The 16612-nt window shown below is 46.3% G+C and overlaps 1 protein-coding gene across 3 annotated transcripts; it reads right to left on the bottom strand.

Moving 5' to 3' along the window:
• Positions 1-8554: 8554 nt before the first annotated feature.
• On the bottom strand, positions 8555-16027 carry hmgb2b (high mobility group box 2b). 3 transcript variants are annotated; one of them, XR_006842384.1, is made up of 6 exons: positions 15094-15301; positions 14256-14414; positions 12000-12151; positions 11557-11731; positions 9381-9617; positions 8555-9098 (listed from the first exon to the last, which is right to left on the bottom strand). XR_006842384.1 is itself a non-coding variant. In XM_046380493.1 (5 exons), exons 2-5 carry the CDS (start codon positions 14403-14405, stop codon positions 9489-9491), a joined length of 606 nt encoding a protein of 201 aa, XP_046236449.1. In that variant the 5' UTR covers positions 14406-14414; positions 15866-16027; the 3' UTR covers positions 8555-9488. The 3 variants fall into 3 exon arrangements, 2 of the variants coding, with proteins under 2 accessions (XP_046236449.1, XP_046236448.1); XM_046380493.1 differs by lacking the exon at positions 15094-15301 and adding an exon at positions 15866-16027 and having other exon boundaries at positions 8555-9617; XM_046380492.1 differs by having other exon boundaries at positions 8555-9617.
• Between the last annotated feature and the right edge of the window lie 585 nt (positions 16028-16612).

The following is a 16612-nucleotide window of genomic DNA, read 5'->3' as shown; positions in this document are numbered from 1 at the left end:
CAGACCCTCAACCAGGCCCCCAGCAGCACTTGCAGGACCAGAGCCAGGGTAGAGATGACTGTAGGCCTGCTGAAAGCCTGTTTCCAGGGCTTACGTCATCTCAGAGTAACCCCTGAGAGAGCCTGTGACATAAGTGTGGCTTGTGTTATTCTCCATAATATTGCGACTATTAGAGGAGAGCAACACTCAGAGAAACAGAAGACCATGAGGAGGACCCCATCCACCTCCCAGAAAACCAGGATGGAAGAGCAGTCGGAGCAATCAGAGACAGTGCGCATGCGTCGATACGTGTGCAGCCTGTTACAGACGCTCCCGATCTTTCTCACTGTTTTTCTACTATTTTATTATTATTCGCGACTCCTTTACTTTCTTTTTTACTCTGGACTACACTGTCTTCTATCTACCACACACCAGGAAAGTTGTGGGTCTTTTGGTGTTTTTGTTCGTTGCTGAACTACACTTTTCGGAGCGGCGATGCAGCTCCTCGCTGCCCACATTGTTTACACTCGGGATCAGCTGATGGACCTGAAGCCGGCCACCACTCCAGGGAAAACACCGAGAGTAATCCCTGCTGAATGCTGGATTAAAACGCACAGGGGATGTAGGGGAAATAAAAAGTTACGGAGGAAGAGGGAAGCTTTGAAACAGCGTAGGCTTAAGACTAGAAAGTTTAAGTCGTGTCTCCCCTCTATCGTCATGGGAAAATGTGAGGTCACTCGGGAATAAGATGGACGAACTGACGGCACTGTCGCAGAGTCAGAGGGAATACCGGGAGTGCAGTTTGATGTGCTTTACGGAGACATGGCTGCACCAGGACATACCCGACGACAATGTGACAGTAACGGGCTTCCATACGGTCCATGCGGACAGAGACTGCGCTACCAGCGGTAAGCACAAAGGGGGAGGGCTTGCCGTGCTCGTCAACAACCGGTGGTGTAATCCAGCTCACATCACAGTGAAGGAGCGCTTCTGTGGAACTGTGTGCCGTTGGACTACGTCCATATTACCTGCCCAGGGAGTTTTCACATGTTGTCATGGTAACTGTTTATGTTCCCCCCTCTGCAAACCCCAGCAGGACATGTGACACTATTCACTCTGCAATAGCCCGGATACAGACTCAGCACCCGAGTGCATTCATTGCAATCTGGGGTGATTTCAACCACACTAACCTGGACAAAACACTCCCCACTTTCACTCAGTTTGTGAACTGTCCTACCAGAGAGGGAAGAACAATAGATCTGCTGTATGCTAATGCAAAGGATTGTTACAGCTCTTCCCCCCTCCCCCCACTAGGCAGGTCAGATCACAACCTGATCCACCTCTCCCCCTGCTATGTGCCTCTCGTAAAGCGTCTGCCCACAACTTCAAGGACTGTGAGGAGATGGACAGACGAGGCCAATGAGACACTCCAGGGCTGTTTTGAGGTGACAGACTGGCAGGCACTCTGTGAGCCCCACGGCCAGGACATTGATGGGCTCACTGAGTGCATCACTGCCTACATAAACTTCTGTGTGGACACCATTGTCCCAACCACAACGGTAAAGTGTTACCCCAACAACAAGCCGTGGGTAACCAAGGACATCAAAGCCATCCTCAACGACAAGAAGAGGGCTTTCAGAGCAGGCAATAGAGAGGAGGTGAGAGCTATTCAGCGAACCCTGAGAACAAAGATCAGGGAGGCAAAGGAGAGGTACCGGAGGAAGCTGGAGTGGAAACTACAGCAGAACAACACGAGAGAGGTGTGGAGTGGCATGAGGACCATCACAGGTTACGGGCCAAACAGCGGAGGAGTTGATGGCAGTGTGGAACGGGCGAATGAGCTGAATCAGTTTTTCAACAGATTAGACACAGGGACCCCAATTCACGCTTCAAACGACTCCTCAGCAGTACGGCTGCAGCAACCAGCCACTCCAGCCTCTCTCCCTCCCCCCACATTACATCTGGATGGCCTCGCTCACACCTCGTCCCCAGAAGCCTGGGTGGACCACTCTCACCTGGGTACCACAAGCACTCCTCCCCCACCCATCACCCCAACGATGACCTTCACAGCTGACCAGGTGAGAAGACAGCTGCAGAGACTCCGTGCAGGCAAAGCTGCAGGCCCGGATGGTGTGAGCCCCAGGGTCCTGAAAGCCTGTGCCCCCCAGCTAAGCGGAGTACTCCATCATGTCTTCAACCTGAGTCTGAGTCTTCAGAGGGTCCCCGTGGTGTGGAAGACGTCATGCCTCGTTCCTGTCCCGAAGACGCCGCGTCCCAGCGACCCCAAGGACTACAGGCCTGTGGCCCTGACGTCACACATCATGAAGACCCTGGAAAGACTCGTCCTGGAGCAGCTCAGGCCCATGGTCCAACCGCTTCAGGATCCCCTTCAGTTCGCCTACCAGCCCTGCCTTGGAGTGGACGATGCCATCATCTACCTGCTGAACAGAGTCTACACTCACCTGGACAAGCCGGCAAGCACTGTGAGAATCACGTTCTTCGATTTCTCGAGTGCGTTTGACACCATCAGGCCGGCTCTGCTGGCTGAGAAGCTGACAGCGATGCAGGTGGATGCCCCACTGGTGTCCTGGATCGCAGACTATCTGACGGGCAGACCGCAGTACGTACGCCTGAAGTGCTGCCTGTCAGATGAAGTGATCAGCAACACCGGGGCTCCACAGGGGACTGTCCTCTCTCCCTTCCTCTTCACTATTTACACCACAGACTTTACGCACTGCACAGAGTCCTGCCATCTTCAGAAATTTTCTGATGACTCTGCAGTGGTTGGGTGTATTACTGGGGGGGATGAGAGAGAGTACAGGACGGTAGTGGACAACTTTGTCACATGGAGCGGGAAAAACCACCTACAGCTCAATGTGACAAAGACCAAGGAACTGGTGGTGGATCTGAGGAGGACCAAGGCTCCAGTGACCCCTATCAACATCAAAGGGGACACTGTGGAGGTGGTGGAGGAGTACAAATACCTGGGGGTGTACTTAGACCACAAACTGGACTGGTGCAAGAACGTGGACATGGTCTACAGAAAGGGCCAGAGCCGCCTCTACTTTCTGAGGCGGCTGAGGTCCTTCAACATCTGCAGGACGATGCTGAGGATGTTCTATGAGTCGGTGGTGTCCAGTGCCATCACATATGCTGCTGCCTGCTGGGGCAGCTGCCTGAGGGTGAGGGACACTAACAGACTCAATAGAATCATTAAGAAGGCCAGCCATGTTGTGGGAGAGGAACTGGACTCTCTGACAGTGGTGTCTGAGAGGAGGATGTTGTCCAAAATAAGAACTATACTGGACTTTCCCTCTCACCCTCTCCACAAGGTGCTGATCAGCCACAGGAGCTCCTTCAGCAACAGACTGTTACTCCCACGATGCACCACAGAGCAACACAGGAAATCATTCCTGCCTGTCGCCATCAAACTGTTAAACTCAGCACTGTGACGGACACACCCATTGTATATATACAATGTACATATTGGCTTTTTTGTAAATACCTGTACTTGAGATTTTAGTTTTTGTTTATCCTATTTTTATACTCTGCACTTTTTTCCTTTCTTGGTCGGGAATACTGCATGTGCAATGTCTGTAAAAACAAGAATTTCCCTCCAGGGATAAATAAAGGAATTCTGATCTGATCTGATCTCATATGCAATAATCATTTTCCAGGTTAAATCAATAAAAGCACGACCACACTGTCACACATTGATTTTATTTAGTCTTCCTTATATCCTACAGACAGAGAGAGACAAAGAGAACATTTTTCTGTTAGTTTTTCATATTGTTCCAATAATAAATTAAATTTACCTGTGACTGCACACTCACCTCTAAGTTGTATTTAAGTATCTCGATTTCCAGATCTGCCTTTTGGATCTGGCGGTCCAAGTACACCATTTCCTTATCTGTTATATATTATTCTACATGTACAATTGTACAGAATTAAACTGTGTTGTTTACTGAAACTCTCACTGTGTTCATTGGTGCTGCAGAGTTTGATGGACCCTCTTCATGCTGTCCAGTTACGCTCTGTTAACAAAGGATAACAATGTCAGCTTCCATGTCAATATAAATCCATAGAAGAATGTCACATGTACATGTAAAGCTGATCTAATATGATACCTCTGTAGGCCTTTCTGTGACAGCAGACACAGTGTCTTCATCTTCATTATCCTTTGAAGACAAGCATTTTATTCTGTGAACTTTACACCACCATTGGTTATGAGTTTTGGTGTGTTGAGTTACATACAACAGGCTGGAGTCTGGAGTCTACCCTCTTTCTGTTGGCCAGGCAGGAGTCAAATGTTAACTTCACCACATTAATTAATGAAACTTTACAGAGAACAGAATGTGTGAAAACATCATGCGGGGATGAAAGAGTTGTCCAGTATTAAATCATTTAAATACATTTAAATAGTTTGACATGTCAAATGTTAGCAAAGTGAGATACAACCAGGCATGTTATGTTTCCGCCTCACCTGACTGAATTATATTTTTATATTTCACCCGTTTTTCACCCCCTGGGTTGCACCTACATGAACAGAGGGTCAATACCATATTTTACATGCAATATTTTATGAGTGATTAAACAAAACTTACGCATTGACTCGAGCAGTGACTTTTTCCCCACGCGTTTTCGCTTTCCTTTTGCCGCAGGTGTTACTTTTTTCCGGATTATATACCGATATTCACCGTACGCCTCCATCAAAATTTCCAGCTCCAGCAGTGAAAAATATGCTGAACGCTTTCTTTGCCCTCCGGCCTCCGTGGTGAATCAGTGAATCAGGGCTCCATTGATGAGGGCTTTTTTAGAGTCGCGGTGCACGAGCTTAACATACTCAGAGTCGACAAAACTAATGCGAATCCGCTTTGTTGAAACAGGAAACTCTGAGTTTTTCATCTCAGGGTTTGTCAACTCAGAGTTAACATACATACTCAGAGTTTGTTGAACCTGCTTCATGAAACGGACCCCAGGTCTTCTTACTGAGGGCTGTGGGACGGCCAGGTGTGAGCTGATGGAAGTCATAACATGACTGATATTAAATATTAATAAAATACATTCAATTTGTCAAATAGTCTTGTGATCCTGAGTGTTGCTCCAATTCCTGTCATCACAGGAAGTGGAACCAGGGAACCAGAGATGGTTCCACAGTTCTAATTTCCTCAGGAACAGGAGCTCTGTTGGATCTGGATCTGAACAGTATGAAGATGTCTACACGTTCTGTTGAGGAGACTTTTCAGGAAGCTGGCTGAGGGACAGATGTCAGGACAATGACATCATTTCCTGTTGATATGGTACAGTTTAAAGACATGACCTGTACTGAACCTGGTTCTGTTCTTCCTCCTTCTCTTCTTGAAACTCAGTTATAACACATCCATCTTATCCATGAACATCCATTTGTTCTGCAGTAACAAACATGGATGTTTGGATCTGATTGTGTTGTTTGTCTCCCCCTGCTGGCCACATGTTGTATGAGAAGTTAATGTTAATGAGAACATCAGGTGGGCTCCACCTGCTCTCTGACATGAAGACACCAGCAAGAAGAGCGGTGTTTTCATAACCATACTAAAACAGGACAAATACTAAGAAAAGTATACAAAAGTATACAAACACAAATAAAGACATACAGACATTTCAGCTCCTCAGTCTGGATAACAACTCACAACGGGATCTGAGTGTGCAGCCATACTGTTGGTGGATTCATCCAGACGTCGCATAAACTTAAACATCAAATTTCTTTAAGTGTGTTCACTCCTGCAGATACGAACATCTGACTCCCCCCCTCCTCTGGGAAGCTTAAGCTGAATTCTCTTTGTAACTCATAACTTCTGCATGCTGGACTTTTTCTAAAGTGACCACAGAAGTGCAGTGTAGAGTAGAACAACAGCTAAACTGATGTGCACCACAGTCTGTATACATCATCATCATCATCATCAGTCATATCATCTGTAATACAATGACCAAAGTATTTAGTCTTTTTACAGACCTAAAGAATATTGTTAGACAGTTTGAATTGAGCCATTTGTCCTGTTTGGTTCTGCATATTAAAACAGCACTTTTGCTGGAATTATATTTTATATCACATTCCACACCACAGTCAGTACAGCCATGAAGAAGCTGCTGCAGCCCAGCACCACTCAGACTGAAGGTAACAAGGTCGTCTGCATACATGAGGTGATTCACCAGCCACCAATCAAACACACAGTGCTGCAAGCTGATGCTCTCAGCTGCCCAGACAATCCATCAACATCTGTATTTAGATTGCATAGATTCTGTCTTGTCCTGTCTCGCTGCCTTTCCAAAATGTTAGCTGTAGCTCCAAACTGTTCCTGTGGAAAAGTGATGTCACCTCACTGTGTGTATGTGGCTGAGACAATAAAACCCACTTGACTTGACGGGACAAAGTTCCTCCCTGCCTGACCCCATTGGACACTGAAGGGGGAAGATAAACTACCTCCCATCTGATGTGCATCTTCTGGTTGGTGTACCAACAGGCACTCCTCCCCTTTGCTTTAATTTAATAAAAAGCTGCTTTTGATTCACTTGATCAAACACTTTCGAACATCACTAAAACACATGATAACAGTTCACAATTCACTATTTCTTTAAGAACATAAATGCACACGTCTGTGCCTGATTGAAGAGACAAACCCCCCCCACTGTGTCAGAGGATTGTTTCCATCACCTCAGATGAGACGCTGGTCAACGCTGAGTCTGTAATCATCCTGCCAACCAACTTTTCCAGCTTGGTCCTTAATAACTGGGACAAGTGAAACAGATACAGTGGCTTGCGAAACTATTTGGCCCCCTTGAACTTTGTGACCTTTTTCCACATTTCAGGCTTCAAACATAAAGATATAAAACTGTAATTTCTTGTGAAGAATCAACAACAAGTGGGACACAATCATGAAGTGGAACAAAATTTATTGGATATTTTAAACTTTTTTAACAAATAAAAAAACGAAAAATTGGGCGTGCAAAATTATTCAGCCCCTTTACTTTCAGTGCAGCAAACTCTGTCCAGAAGTTCAGTGAGGATCTCTGAATGATTCAATGTTGACCTAAATGACTAACGATGATAAATGGAATCCACCTGTGTGTAATCAAGTCTCTGTATAAATGCACCTGCACTGTGATAGTCTCAGAGGTCTGTTTAAAGCGCAGAGAGCATCATGAAGAACAAGGAACACACCAGGTAGGTCCGAGATACTGTTGTGGAGAAGTTTAAAGCTGGATTTGGATACAAAAAGATTTCCCAAGCTTTAAACATCCCAAGGAGCACTGTGCAAGCAATAATATTGAAATGGAAGGAGTATCAGACCACTGCAAATCTACCAAGATCTGGCCGTCCCCCTAAACTTTCAGCTCATACAAGGAGAAGACTGATCAGAGATGCAGCCAAGAGGCCCATGATCACTCTGGATGAACTGCAGAGGTCTACAGCTGAGGTGGGAGAATCTGTCCATAGGACAACAATCAGTCGTATACTGCACAAATCTGGCCTTTATGGAAGACTGGCAAGAAGGAAGCCATTTCTTAAAGATATCCATAAAAAGTGTCGTTTAAAGTTTGCCACAAGCCACCTGGGAGACACACCAAACATGTGGAAGAAGGTGCTCTGGTCAGATGAGACCAAAATCGAACTTTTTGGCAACAATGCAAGAAGTTATGTTTGGCGTAAAAGCAGCACAGCTCATCACCCTCAACACACCATCCCCACTGTCAAACATGGTGGTGGCAGCATCATGGTTTGGGCCTGCTTTTCTTCAGCAGGGACAGGGAAGATGGTTAAAATTGATGGGAAGATGGATGGAGCCAAATACAGGACCATTCTGGAAGAAAACCTGATGGAGTCCGCAAAAGACCTGAGACTGGGACGGAGATTTGTCTTCCAACAAGACAATGATCCTAAACATAAAGCAAAAGCTACAATGGAATGGTTCACCAAAAAACATATCAAGGTGTTAGAATGGCCAAGTCAAAGTCCAGACCTCAATCCAATTGAGAATCTTTGGAAAGAACTGAAAACTGCTGTTCACAAATGCTCTCCATCCAACCTCACTGAGCTCGAGCTGTTTTGCAAGGAGGAATGGGCAAAAATATCAGTTTCTCGATGTGCAAAACTGATAGAGACATACCCCAAGCGACTTGCAGCTGTAATCGCAGCAAAAGGTGGCGCTACAAAGTATTAACTCAATGGGGCTGAATGATTTTGCACACCCAATTTTTCATTTTTTATTTGTTAAAAAAGTTAAAAATATCCAATAAATTTTGTTCCACTTCATGATTGTGTCCCACTTGTTGTTGTTTCTTCACAAAAAATTACAGTTTTATATCTTTATGTTTGAAGCCTGAAATGTGTCAAAAGGTCACAAAGTTCAAGGGGGCCAAATAGTTTCGCAAGCCACTGTAAGACTGAATCTGTTAGTACGTCATGAATCATAAAAGCAGTGAAGTTTTCTCTGACGTTCATGTGGACACACGTCTGCCGTCTGTCAAACATGACGGACAGCTGAACAGCTGAAGTGAACAGACGATTGATCAGGAGGTGAAGAACAAACAGGCTGAGTGTGTTTTCAGTCACTTTTTATTATAAAAGTTGAAGTTTCTACTCTGACGGTGAACAAGGAACAGAACTGCAATAAACCTTCAGTAAGAAAATAAAAAACAACATGATGATGAAGAGCAGGAAGAGGGGTTTCCATGGTAACACGCGGGGGGGGGGGGGGTGCAGGGGTAACCATGGTAACAGTGTGTGTGTGTGGGGGGGGTTACTTTACTATCGTCTGGTGTCAGACAGTTGACCACACACACACTCTCACACACACTCACACTCTGTGGTCCTGTGTGTGTGTGTTTCAGAGCGACTTTCAGGTTCAGACGATCAACCTGACGGCTGATAAACTCACTGACTGAAGCAGTTAATCAATCTGTCACTACAGCTGCTAATCAACATGGCCTTCATTGATCAGGCTGATGATAATCTGATCTAATCTAATCTGATCTGATCTGCCACAGTTCAGGCTGATGTTTCATCACAAACAGAAACCTTCAGTTCCACAGCTGAGAGTCCAGTTATGTTTCACTTGTTAAAATGCATCCTCATCATTACATCACATACAGGTCCTGTTAGACCACCTTTATTTTGAAATCACCATGTTGTTCCTGTGTGGCTCACCTGCTCTGTGCAGCCTGAAGCAGCTTCTGATAGATCAGGTGTGAATTTAAAAAAGCAGATCAGAGAGCTGCTGATGTGGGATCAGATCCAAACTGTGAGTTTCAATCATTTACACAGAGGGATCAGTGAGCCCTGATCTGTGACTGAAGGTTTGTTCATGTTTAAACAGAACTGTAGCCTGTCACCTGCCAGCTCTCATCCAATCAGCTGTCACAGACCCTCACCTTCACATTAACGCCGTCTAAATTCTGAAACACACACACACTCTCTCTCTCTCTCTCTCTAACACACTCTCAGTCACTCATCCAGCTTCAGCTCTTCTTCTCTACTCGTCATCATCGTCCTCCTCGTCTTCATCCTCTCCTTCATCCTCCTCTTCCTCCTCTCCTCCCTGAGCTGAAGAGCTGGGGTTTCTGGCTGCATATGTCCCGCCGCCGCGGTACGCCACCATGTCCTGTCACACACACACACACAGAGCTCATTATGGCACATGGTTATGAGTGTGTATGCCAGCAGCATAACATCAGTTTTGTTTAAACTCAAACCCTCAGCTTGAGCTTCCTGCTCAGAGGGGCTGAGCTCAGAAGCTCAGAGTGAAGCTGCTGCTTCAGGTTCAGCTGAGGTGGTTCAGCCATCTCATTAGGACACCTCCAGGCCACCTCCCTTTGGAGGTGCTCCAGGCAAGTCCAGTTTGAAGAAGACCCAAGGAAACATATTATCTGACCAAAGAACACCTCAGGATCCCCGAAGGGAGCAGCTGGAAAACATTGTGGGATGAGGCCTTCAGGAATCAGAATCAGAATCAGAATCAGCTTTATTTGCCAAGTATGTGTGACCATACAAGGAATTTGACTCCGGATTTTTCTCTGTCCTGTGCACCATACAAAATACAAAAAAGCAATAATAATAATAAAAAGAAGAATAAAATATTTACAAGAAAAAAAAAAAAAATATATATATATATACATGTAGTGCAAACAGTGGAATGAGGTAGTGCAAACAGTGTGATGGTTCACACAATGGCAGGTGGTTTATGGGGAGATCAGGGAGACAGCCTGGGGGAAGAAACTGTTTTTGTGTCTGGTAGTCTTGGCATACAGAGCTCTGTAACGCCTACCAGAGGGAAGCAGATCAAACAGTTTGTGTGCAGGGTGTGAGGGGTCTGCAGTGATGCTTCCTGCCCGTTTTTTGACCCTGGACTGGTATAAGTCCTGGATGGAGGGCAGGTCGGCCCCGATGATTTTTTCTGCAGACCTGATTGTCCGTTGCAGTCTGTTTCTGTCCTGTTTGGTGGCCGATCCAAACCAGACAGTGATGGAAGTGCAGAGAACAGACTGGACGATGGAGGTGTAGAAGATGGTCAGCAGCTCCTGAGGCAGGTTGAACTTTTTCAGCTGTCGCAGAAAATACAACCTCTGCTGGGCCTTTTTTCTGATTAGGTCTACGTGGGACTTCCCCTTGAGATCCCGGGCGATTGTAGTTCCCAGGAACTTAAAGGAGTCCACAGTAGACACTGTGTTGTTGAGAATGGTAAGAGGAGGTACGGTGGGTGGGTTCTTCCTAAAGTCCACTGTCATCTCCACAGTCTTGAGCGGGTTAAGCTCCAGGTTGTTCTGACCACACCAGAGGACCAGCTGGTCTACTTCACGTCTGTAGGCAGCCTCATCACCATCCTTGATGAGGCCAACTACAGTTGTGTCGTCCGCAAACTTAAGTAGTTTTACGGACGGGTCCCCTGAGGAGCAGTCGTTAGTGTATAGGGAGAAGAGCAGCGGGGAAAGAACACACCCCTGGGGGGCGCCAGTACTGATGGTTCTGGTGCTGGAGGTGATGCTCCCCAGCCTCACCTGCTGCCTCCTGTCAGTGAGGAAGTTGTAGATCCACTGAGAGGTGGAGGTCGGCACTGTGAGCTGTGAGAGCTTCTGGCGGAGGATTTCTGGGATGATGGTGTTGAATGCAGAGCTGAAGTCCACAAACAGGATCCTGGCATATGTCCCTGGGGTGTCGAGGTGATGGAGGATGAAGTGCAGTCCCATGTTGACTGCGTCATCCACCGACCGGTTTGCCCGGTAGGCAAACTGCAGGGGGTCAAGCCGGGGGCCTGTGATGAACTTCAGGTGGTTCAGCACCAGCCTCTCAAAGGATTTCATGACCACATAAGTATAAGAATAAGAAGTTTAATCTGCTGCCAGCACAACCCAAACCCAGAGAGGCAGAAGAAAACTGGTGATGGACGGACAAACAGGAATAAGTGGAAAGCATCCTGTCAGCAGTTTAATACTGGACGTCTATGAGGAAATGATTTTAGGCGCAGTATCAGCAGTGACCACTGGGGGCACCACATCCCACACCTACTCTCTCTACCTGTCTGTCTACCCGTCTGTCTGTCTCACCCGGTCGTATTTCTCTCGGAGCTTCTGGGCCTTCTCCTCATACGGCTGCTTCTCAGACTGGGACAGTTTGCTCCACATCTCCCCCAGTTTTTTGGCACAGTCTCCTATGGACAGACCAGGAAACTGCTGCTTCACACTGGGACGGTACTCACTGCAGAACACAAAGAACGCAGACCTGCAGGAAGACAGACAGAGAGACAGACAGGTTAATGTTTGTGCTTCTCCTGCTGTCCAGACTGTTTATCTGACCAGGAAAGTCAAGTTTACAATAAGAGAAAAACTATTGGAATCCCGTCTGAAACCGACTGATTTGGTTTTGTGTCTCTCTTGTCAGCCATCTTTACCTGCACTCATTGTTCAACAGCAGATTAACACAATGTGGTGCAGCTGACACCACCTGAATGTGAACATGAACAGATGAGGTGTGTGTGGTGCTGACTTACGGGGGTCTCTTGGGTGCGTTGGGATCTTTCCTCTTGCGGCCCCTCTTTCCGAAGCCTTTGGGTGGGACGTAGTCGCTCATCTCCCTGTTGTAGCGCACCTTGTCGGCCTTGGCCATGTCCTCGAAACACTTCTTATCGCTGGCAGACAGAGCCTGACAACACACACACACACACACACACACACACACACACACACACAGAGAGTCAGCAGACGACATCTGACTGATCTGGGGTCAGTTAGTTCTAATACGGCGTTTTGCAACAAATACAATCTCTACACACATTTTTAATTGTGGAACCAAAACGTTCTGCATCCACACTGGAGCCCTGATACGCAGGTCACACGTATCACATGACAATTCACGCAATCTTCACACGGCCAAACATGTGCACTGGGCGTAATGATACGAGCACAACGAATCAGGAAAGGCGACATCAGACTGACTAGGTCCAATCAGGAAGGGACGCTGGGTTTTTATGTCAGTGTATCCAAAAGGTTCTGGAAGGACTGGGTCTACACTAATCCACAACGCCTCCGTATTCAAACAGGTGACTGACAGCATATCAAAGTTGTTCTGTTTCAGGAGCTTGAAAACACCAGAGTCATGTGGACGAGAGGCGCAAACGTGGGGCTGGCTATCAATCAAAAAATTTTGATACCAATACTGATACCTTCACTTCGATACCGGTTCCTGAACAATACTTTTTTTGATACCAATTTTATAATATCAATTCTAACAAAAAGAAAATTACATTACACATTACAGTACAAATCTTGGGTTTTATTTTTCAGCTTTGGTATTTTTCCACTCCAAGCAGTTTTCTTACAGAAAAAATAAACAACGAATAATTTCCAGTGCAGTTGCAACAATGGAGATTTTGAATCAGGCCGCTCAGGTGGTACAAATGTGCTGCATATACAGACAGGTGTTGCAAATACAGAAAAGTGCTGCAAATAATAACTATGAAAGATAAGAAATAAGAATGCGTAGTATATACGTAGCCCATTTCTGTATTTGCATCTGGTTTCCTATATGCAGTGCGTTTGTACGGCCGGACGGCCGCCGTACGCTCAGGATTTGTAACGTCCACAGGCGAACTTGAATGCTGAGAGGAGAAAGCTGCGATCCACTCTTCTTGAAGTTAAACACGGAGCAACTTTCTGCTCTGAACTTTCTGCTTCACCAAAATAGTCATGTTGCCGATCTTAGCAACAATGACTTTTCTGCGTATCTTGCATCGCGCACTATTGGCATCAATCTTGCAAAAATGGAGCCACACTCGACCTCAGCGGCATTTTTTAACCGGTTCAACTACACACACACAACTACAGTTTCCAACAAATATGCACGTGAACCCCGTCTGCATGCCGCAATCACATGTTACGTTACAGCCAATCGCCGGCAGCATGATCAGGTGTTGATCACGTGATTAACCTCTGGGTGCCAAAACTTGGCACCAAAGGCGAGGCATATTTCGATACTCGGTACTACTGAAGCATTTCGGTCAGTACCATAAAAGAACCGAAGTTCGGTGCCCAGCCCTACGCAAACGTAACAAAACGTGTAGACCAGTTCTAATCCACATACAGCATGTTGGGATTAACTGGTACACAAATAAGTATCAGTGAGTACTTCATTGGGGGCAGTCGTGGATCAGCGGTTAGGGTGTCGGACCTGTAACCGGTGGATCGCTGGTTCGATTCCCTGTACCGGTGTCCATGGCTGAGGTACCCTTGAGCAAGGTACCTAACCCCCACTGCTCCCCGGGCGCTGCACGCGGTCGCCCACTGCCCCGGGTTTGTTGTGTGTGTGTGCACGTCACTTGGGTGGGTTAAATGCAGAGCACGAATTTCATTGGAGTGAGTTCCCTCCAATGACAAAATATGTCACTTTCATCTTTCATCATCTTTTCATCTTCATTACCTGAGATGAAGTGTTTCATACAGAACAGACGCATCACCTGATTCACTAACAAGCAAAACATCATATCTCATATTAGCACACCTGAACAGGTACAACAGGAAGTTAACCACCAGCACCTTCACTCAGTACTCATGATCACAGCCTGAACCTGTTTGTCCAGCTGCTACACCAGCTGGAATCAGAGTCCAAACTGCCTTCTGGACAGACGTGATGAATCCTGACAAGCTGAGTCGAGCTTCACATACAGTGAGACAGACACTCTCACTCTGTTAGCCTGTCTGTCTGCCTCTCCCTACCTGTCTGTCTGCCTGCCTATCTGTCTCTGACTTACCTTCCATCTCTCTGAACATTTCTTGGAGAACTCAGCGAAGTTGACTGATTGCTCTGGGTTCTTCTTCCGATGTTCCTCTCTACATGTCTGGACGAAGAAGGCGTACGCCGACGTCTTCCCCTTCGGCTTGTTGACGTCTTTACGCATCATACTGGCAGCCTGACAGACAGACAGACAGAGGAAGATACCATAACCACGTTTAGTCCAGAAACAGCTGGTTACAACTTTGTGACGTCCAACTTTGAGAAGAATAATTTGTATTCTCACATCATTTATTTTTTCCACACACACAAAACATTTTGATCTCTTACTCATCCCAGAGCGTCGCACATATTTTGGGGCTCACAGGTCACTTTTATTATCGATACACTCTTAATTATCTCATAGATTAATTCCTTGGTCCAACCCCAATAATCAATACTTGAGATAGCCTCTGCTGGTTGCTTACTGTGATCAAAAAAGCACAAACTGGGACAAAATAAGACTCCTGTCATTTCTTAAATAAGTGTTAAATCTTGTTTCTAATCTCTTTGAATGTTTTCTTCAAGGGCATGTATCCACTTTGATGTAACCAAATAAATACATGAGTGGAGCGACCCTTTAACCTCCATGTCATGTTTTGTTCATAATCAAAATTAGAGAGATAAGAGATTTAAATATTCTTTACTGAAATTCATGTCTGTATTTGGAGCACATCGACTTTCAGTAGAAAGTCGCCCGTCAATAATCCGTTAAATGTCAAATAAGGGCCCATCAGCAACCCAACGGGGGCTGACTGGGAATAACAAAGAACAAAGTGGGGATCCATTTTCTCAGCCGAGCTAGAAGGCCCACTGACCAAGGCAGGACCCGTGTTCGGTCTGTGACTGTGCTGGGACATCCCGTCGGAGCCTGGTCCCTTCAATCCGCGTGTGAATTGTACGAGCCTTAGAGACGAATGAAATCCAGAGCTAGCCGCGTCTTCTGTGGAGATCTACGGTCTGCTGCAGTTAGCCTAGCCCCGCTAACTGCTAGCCCGACAGAACAATGGGCCACCATTTGCTTCCCGCCCTCTGCGGAGCTAGCCGCCCCATCCCCCTCCGCTAGCGGCTGCTAACCTGCCAGCAGGCAAAGAAAGGAGAGCTTTCAAACACAGGCACACTGGAAAACAGAATCTAAGACTTTTGTTAATACGCGGAGTTTATTATTATTACCATTATTTTAAACACAGTGCCATTATTGTGCCAAGCGGGTTTGTCTGCAATGGAAATACAGCGGAGCTATAGCAGCTACGCATTTTCAACGACGGGCTCCGGTTATGCTACGGAGAGGTCATAGTTGTATGGACGGAACAAGGCTATTTCCTGGCATTCGTTCTCCATAATGGGCGTTCCGTGTTTACAACAACACGTTTTGAACGGTCTTTCAAGTGCAAACATACAAATGCACAGAAATGCTAACAAATCTCAAAACCACGACACCGTGACCGCTTCAGCGGCCATTTTATTCCTGTTTTCCAGCCTTTTATGAGAAGATTCTGCACGTCAGAGAAAACCGGCAAATCAAAGCCAGCTCATTTCCAGTTAAACTACGCCAATTCAGACAGTAAGATGGTGACCCGATGTACTCACTCGTCAGGAGGGCCGGCTGCAGGCTGAAGGAGACTTTGGATCGGGTTTCGTGTTTTTAAGATTCACGGTTTCTTGTTATTGTTTGGTGGCTGAAGGAGCAACTGAAGATGTTGGTTCACTTTCAAACTGGGTCGAGCTCGAGCTCGGCACCGCCCCCCAGCAACGCCCCCGTTGGTTAGTCCCATTCAGAGGGCGGGAACACGGTCGGCCTTCGTGGGCGGAGCGCGTCACAATATCCGTTTGTGATTGGTCGACGGAACGGCAAGTCAAAATGCATTCCCCGCCCACCCAGCAACGCCGGTCGGGCGGGAATTTTACTCGTACAACTGGGTGGAGCTAGTTTGTATTCCAACGTCTGATTGGTTAGAATTGGTGTATATCAACGAACTACCAATAGCCACTAGACAAGGATCTTCTCTACAGACCTTCAAGAAACAAGTGAAAACCTACCTGTTCCGTGACACTTTTGTTGTATGACTATGTAACTTACTGCTCCTGAATTGCCTATGAGATGTAATGCAAACAAAAAGGAAGGAAGAAGGGAAGAAAAGAAAAAAAAAACACATTACTAACACCACTTCTCTTGTATTCTTGTACTCCTGCTTATGCTGGTTCGCATTGTTTATGTCCTCGATTGTAAGTCGCTTTGGGTTTAAAAAGCGTCTGCCAAATACAATGTAATGTAATGTAATGTAATGTAATGTAATCAAATCAAACATCCAATCTGTGAAGAGGAGGAGGGGTGCC

The sequence above is a fragment of the Scatophagus argus genome, chromosome 23, assembly GCF_020382885.2.
Source record: "Scatophagus argus isolate fScaArg1 chromosome 23, fScaArg1.pri, whole genome shotgun sequence".
In the NCBI taxonomy this organism is placed as follows: Eukaryota; Metazoa; Chordata; class Actinopteri; family Scatophagidae; genus Scatophagus; species Scatophagus argus.
The sequence above is the reverse complement of the archived record's forward strand: the minus strand, read 5'-3'. Positions and strand labels throughout refer to the sequence as shown.

Coding starts and splice junctions, on each gene's coding strand:
- hmgb2b (XM_046380492.1), bottom strand. CDS start 15,135: ATGTCCCAGCACAGTCACAGACCGAACACGGGTCCTGCCTTG. Junction 12,152..14,255: donor AATGTTCAGAGAGATGGAAG/GTAAGTCAGAGA, acceptor GTGTGTTGTCAG/GCTCTGTCTGCCAGCGATAA. Junction 11,732..11,999: donor AACGCACCCAAGAGACCCCC/GTAAGTCAGCAC, acceptor GTCTTCCTGCAG/GTCTGCGTTCTTTGTGTTCT.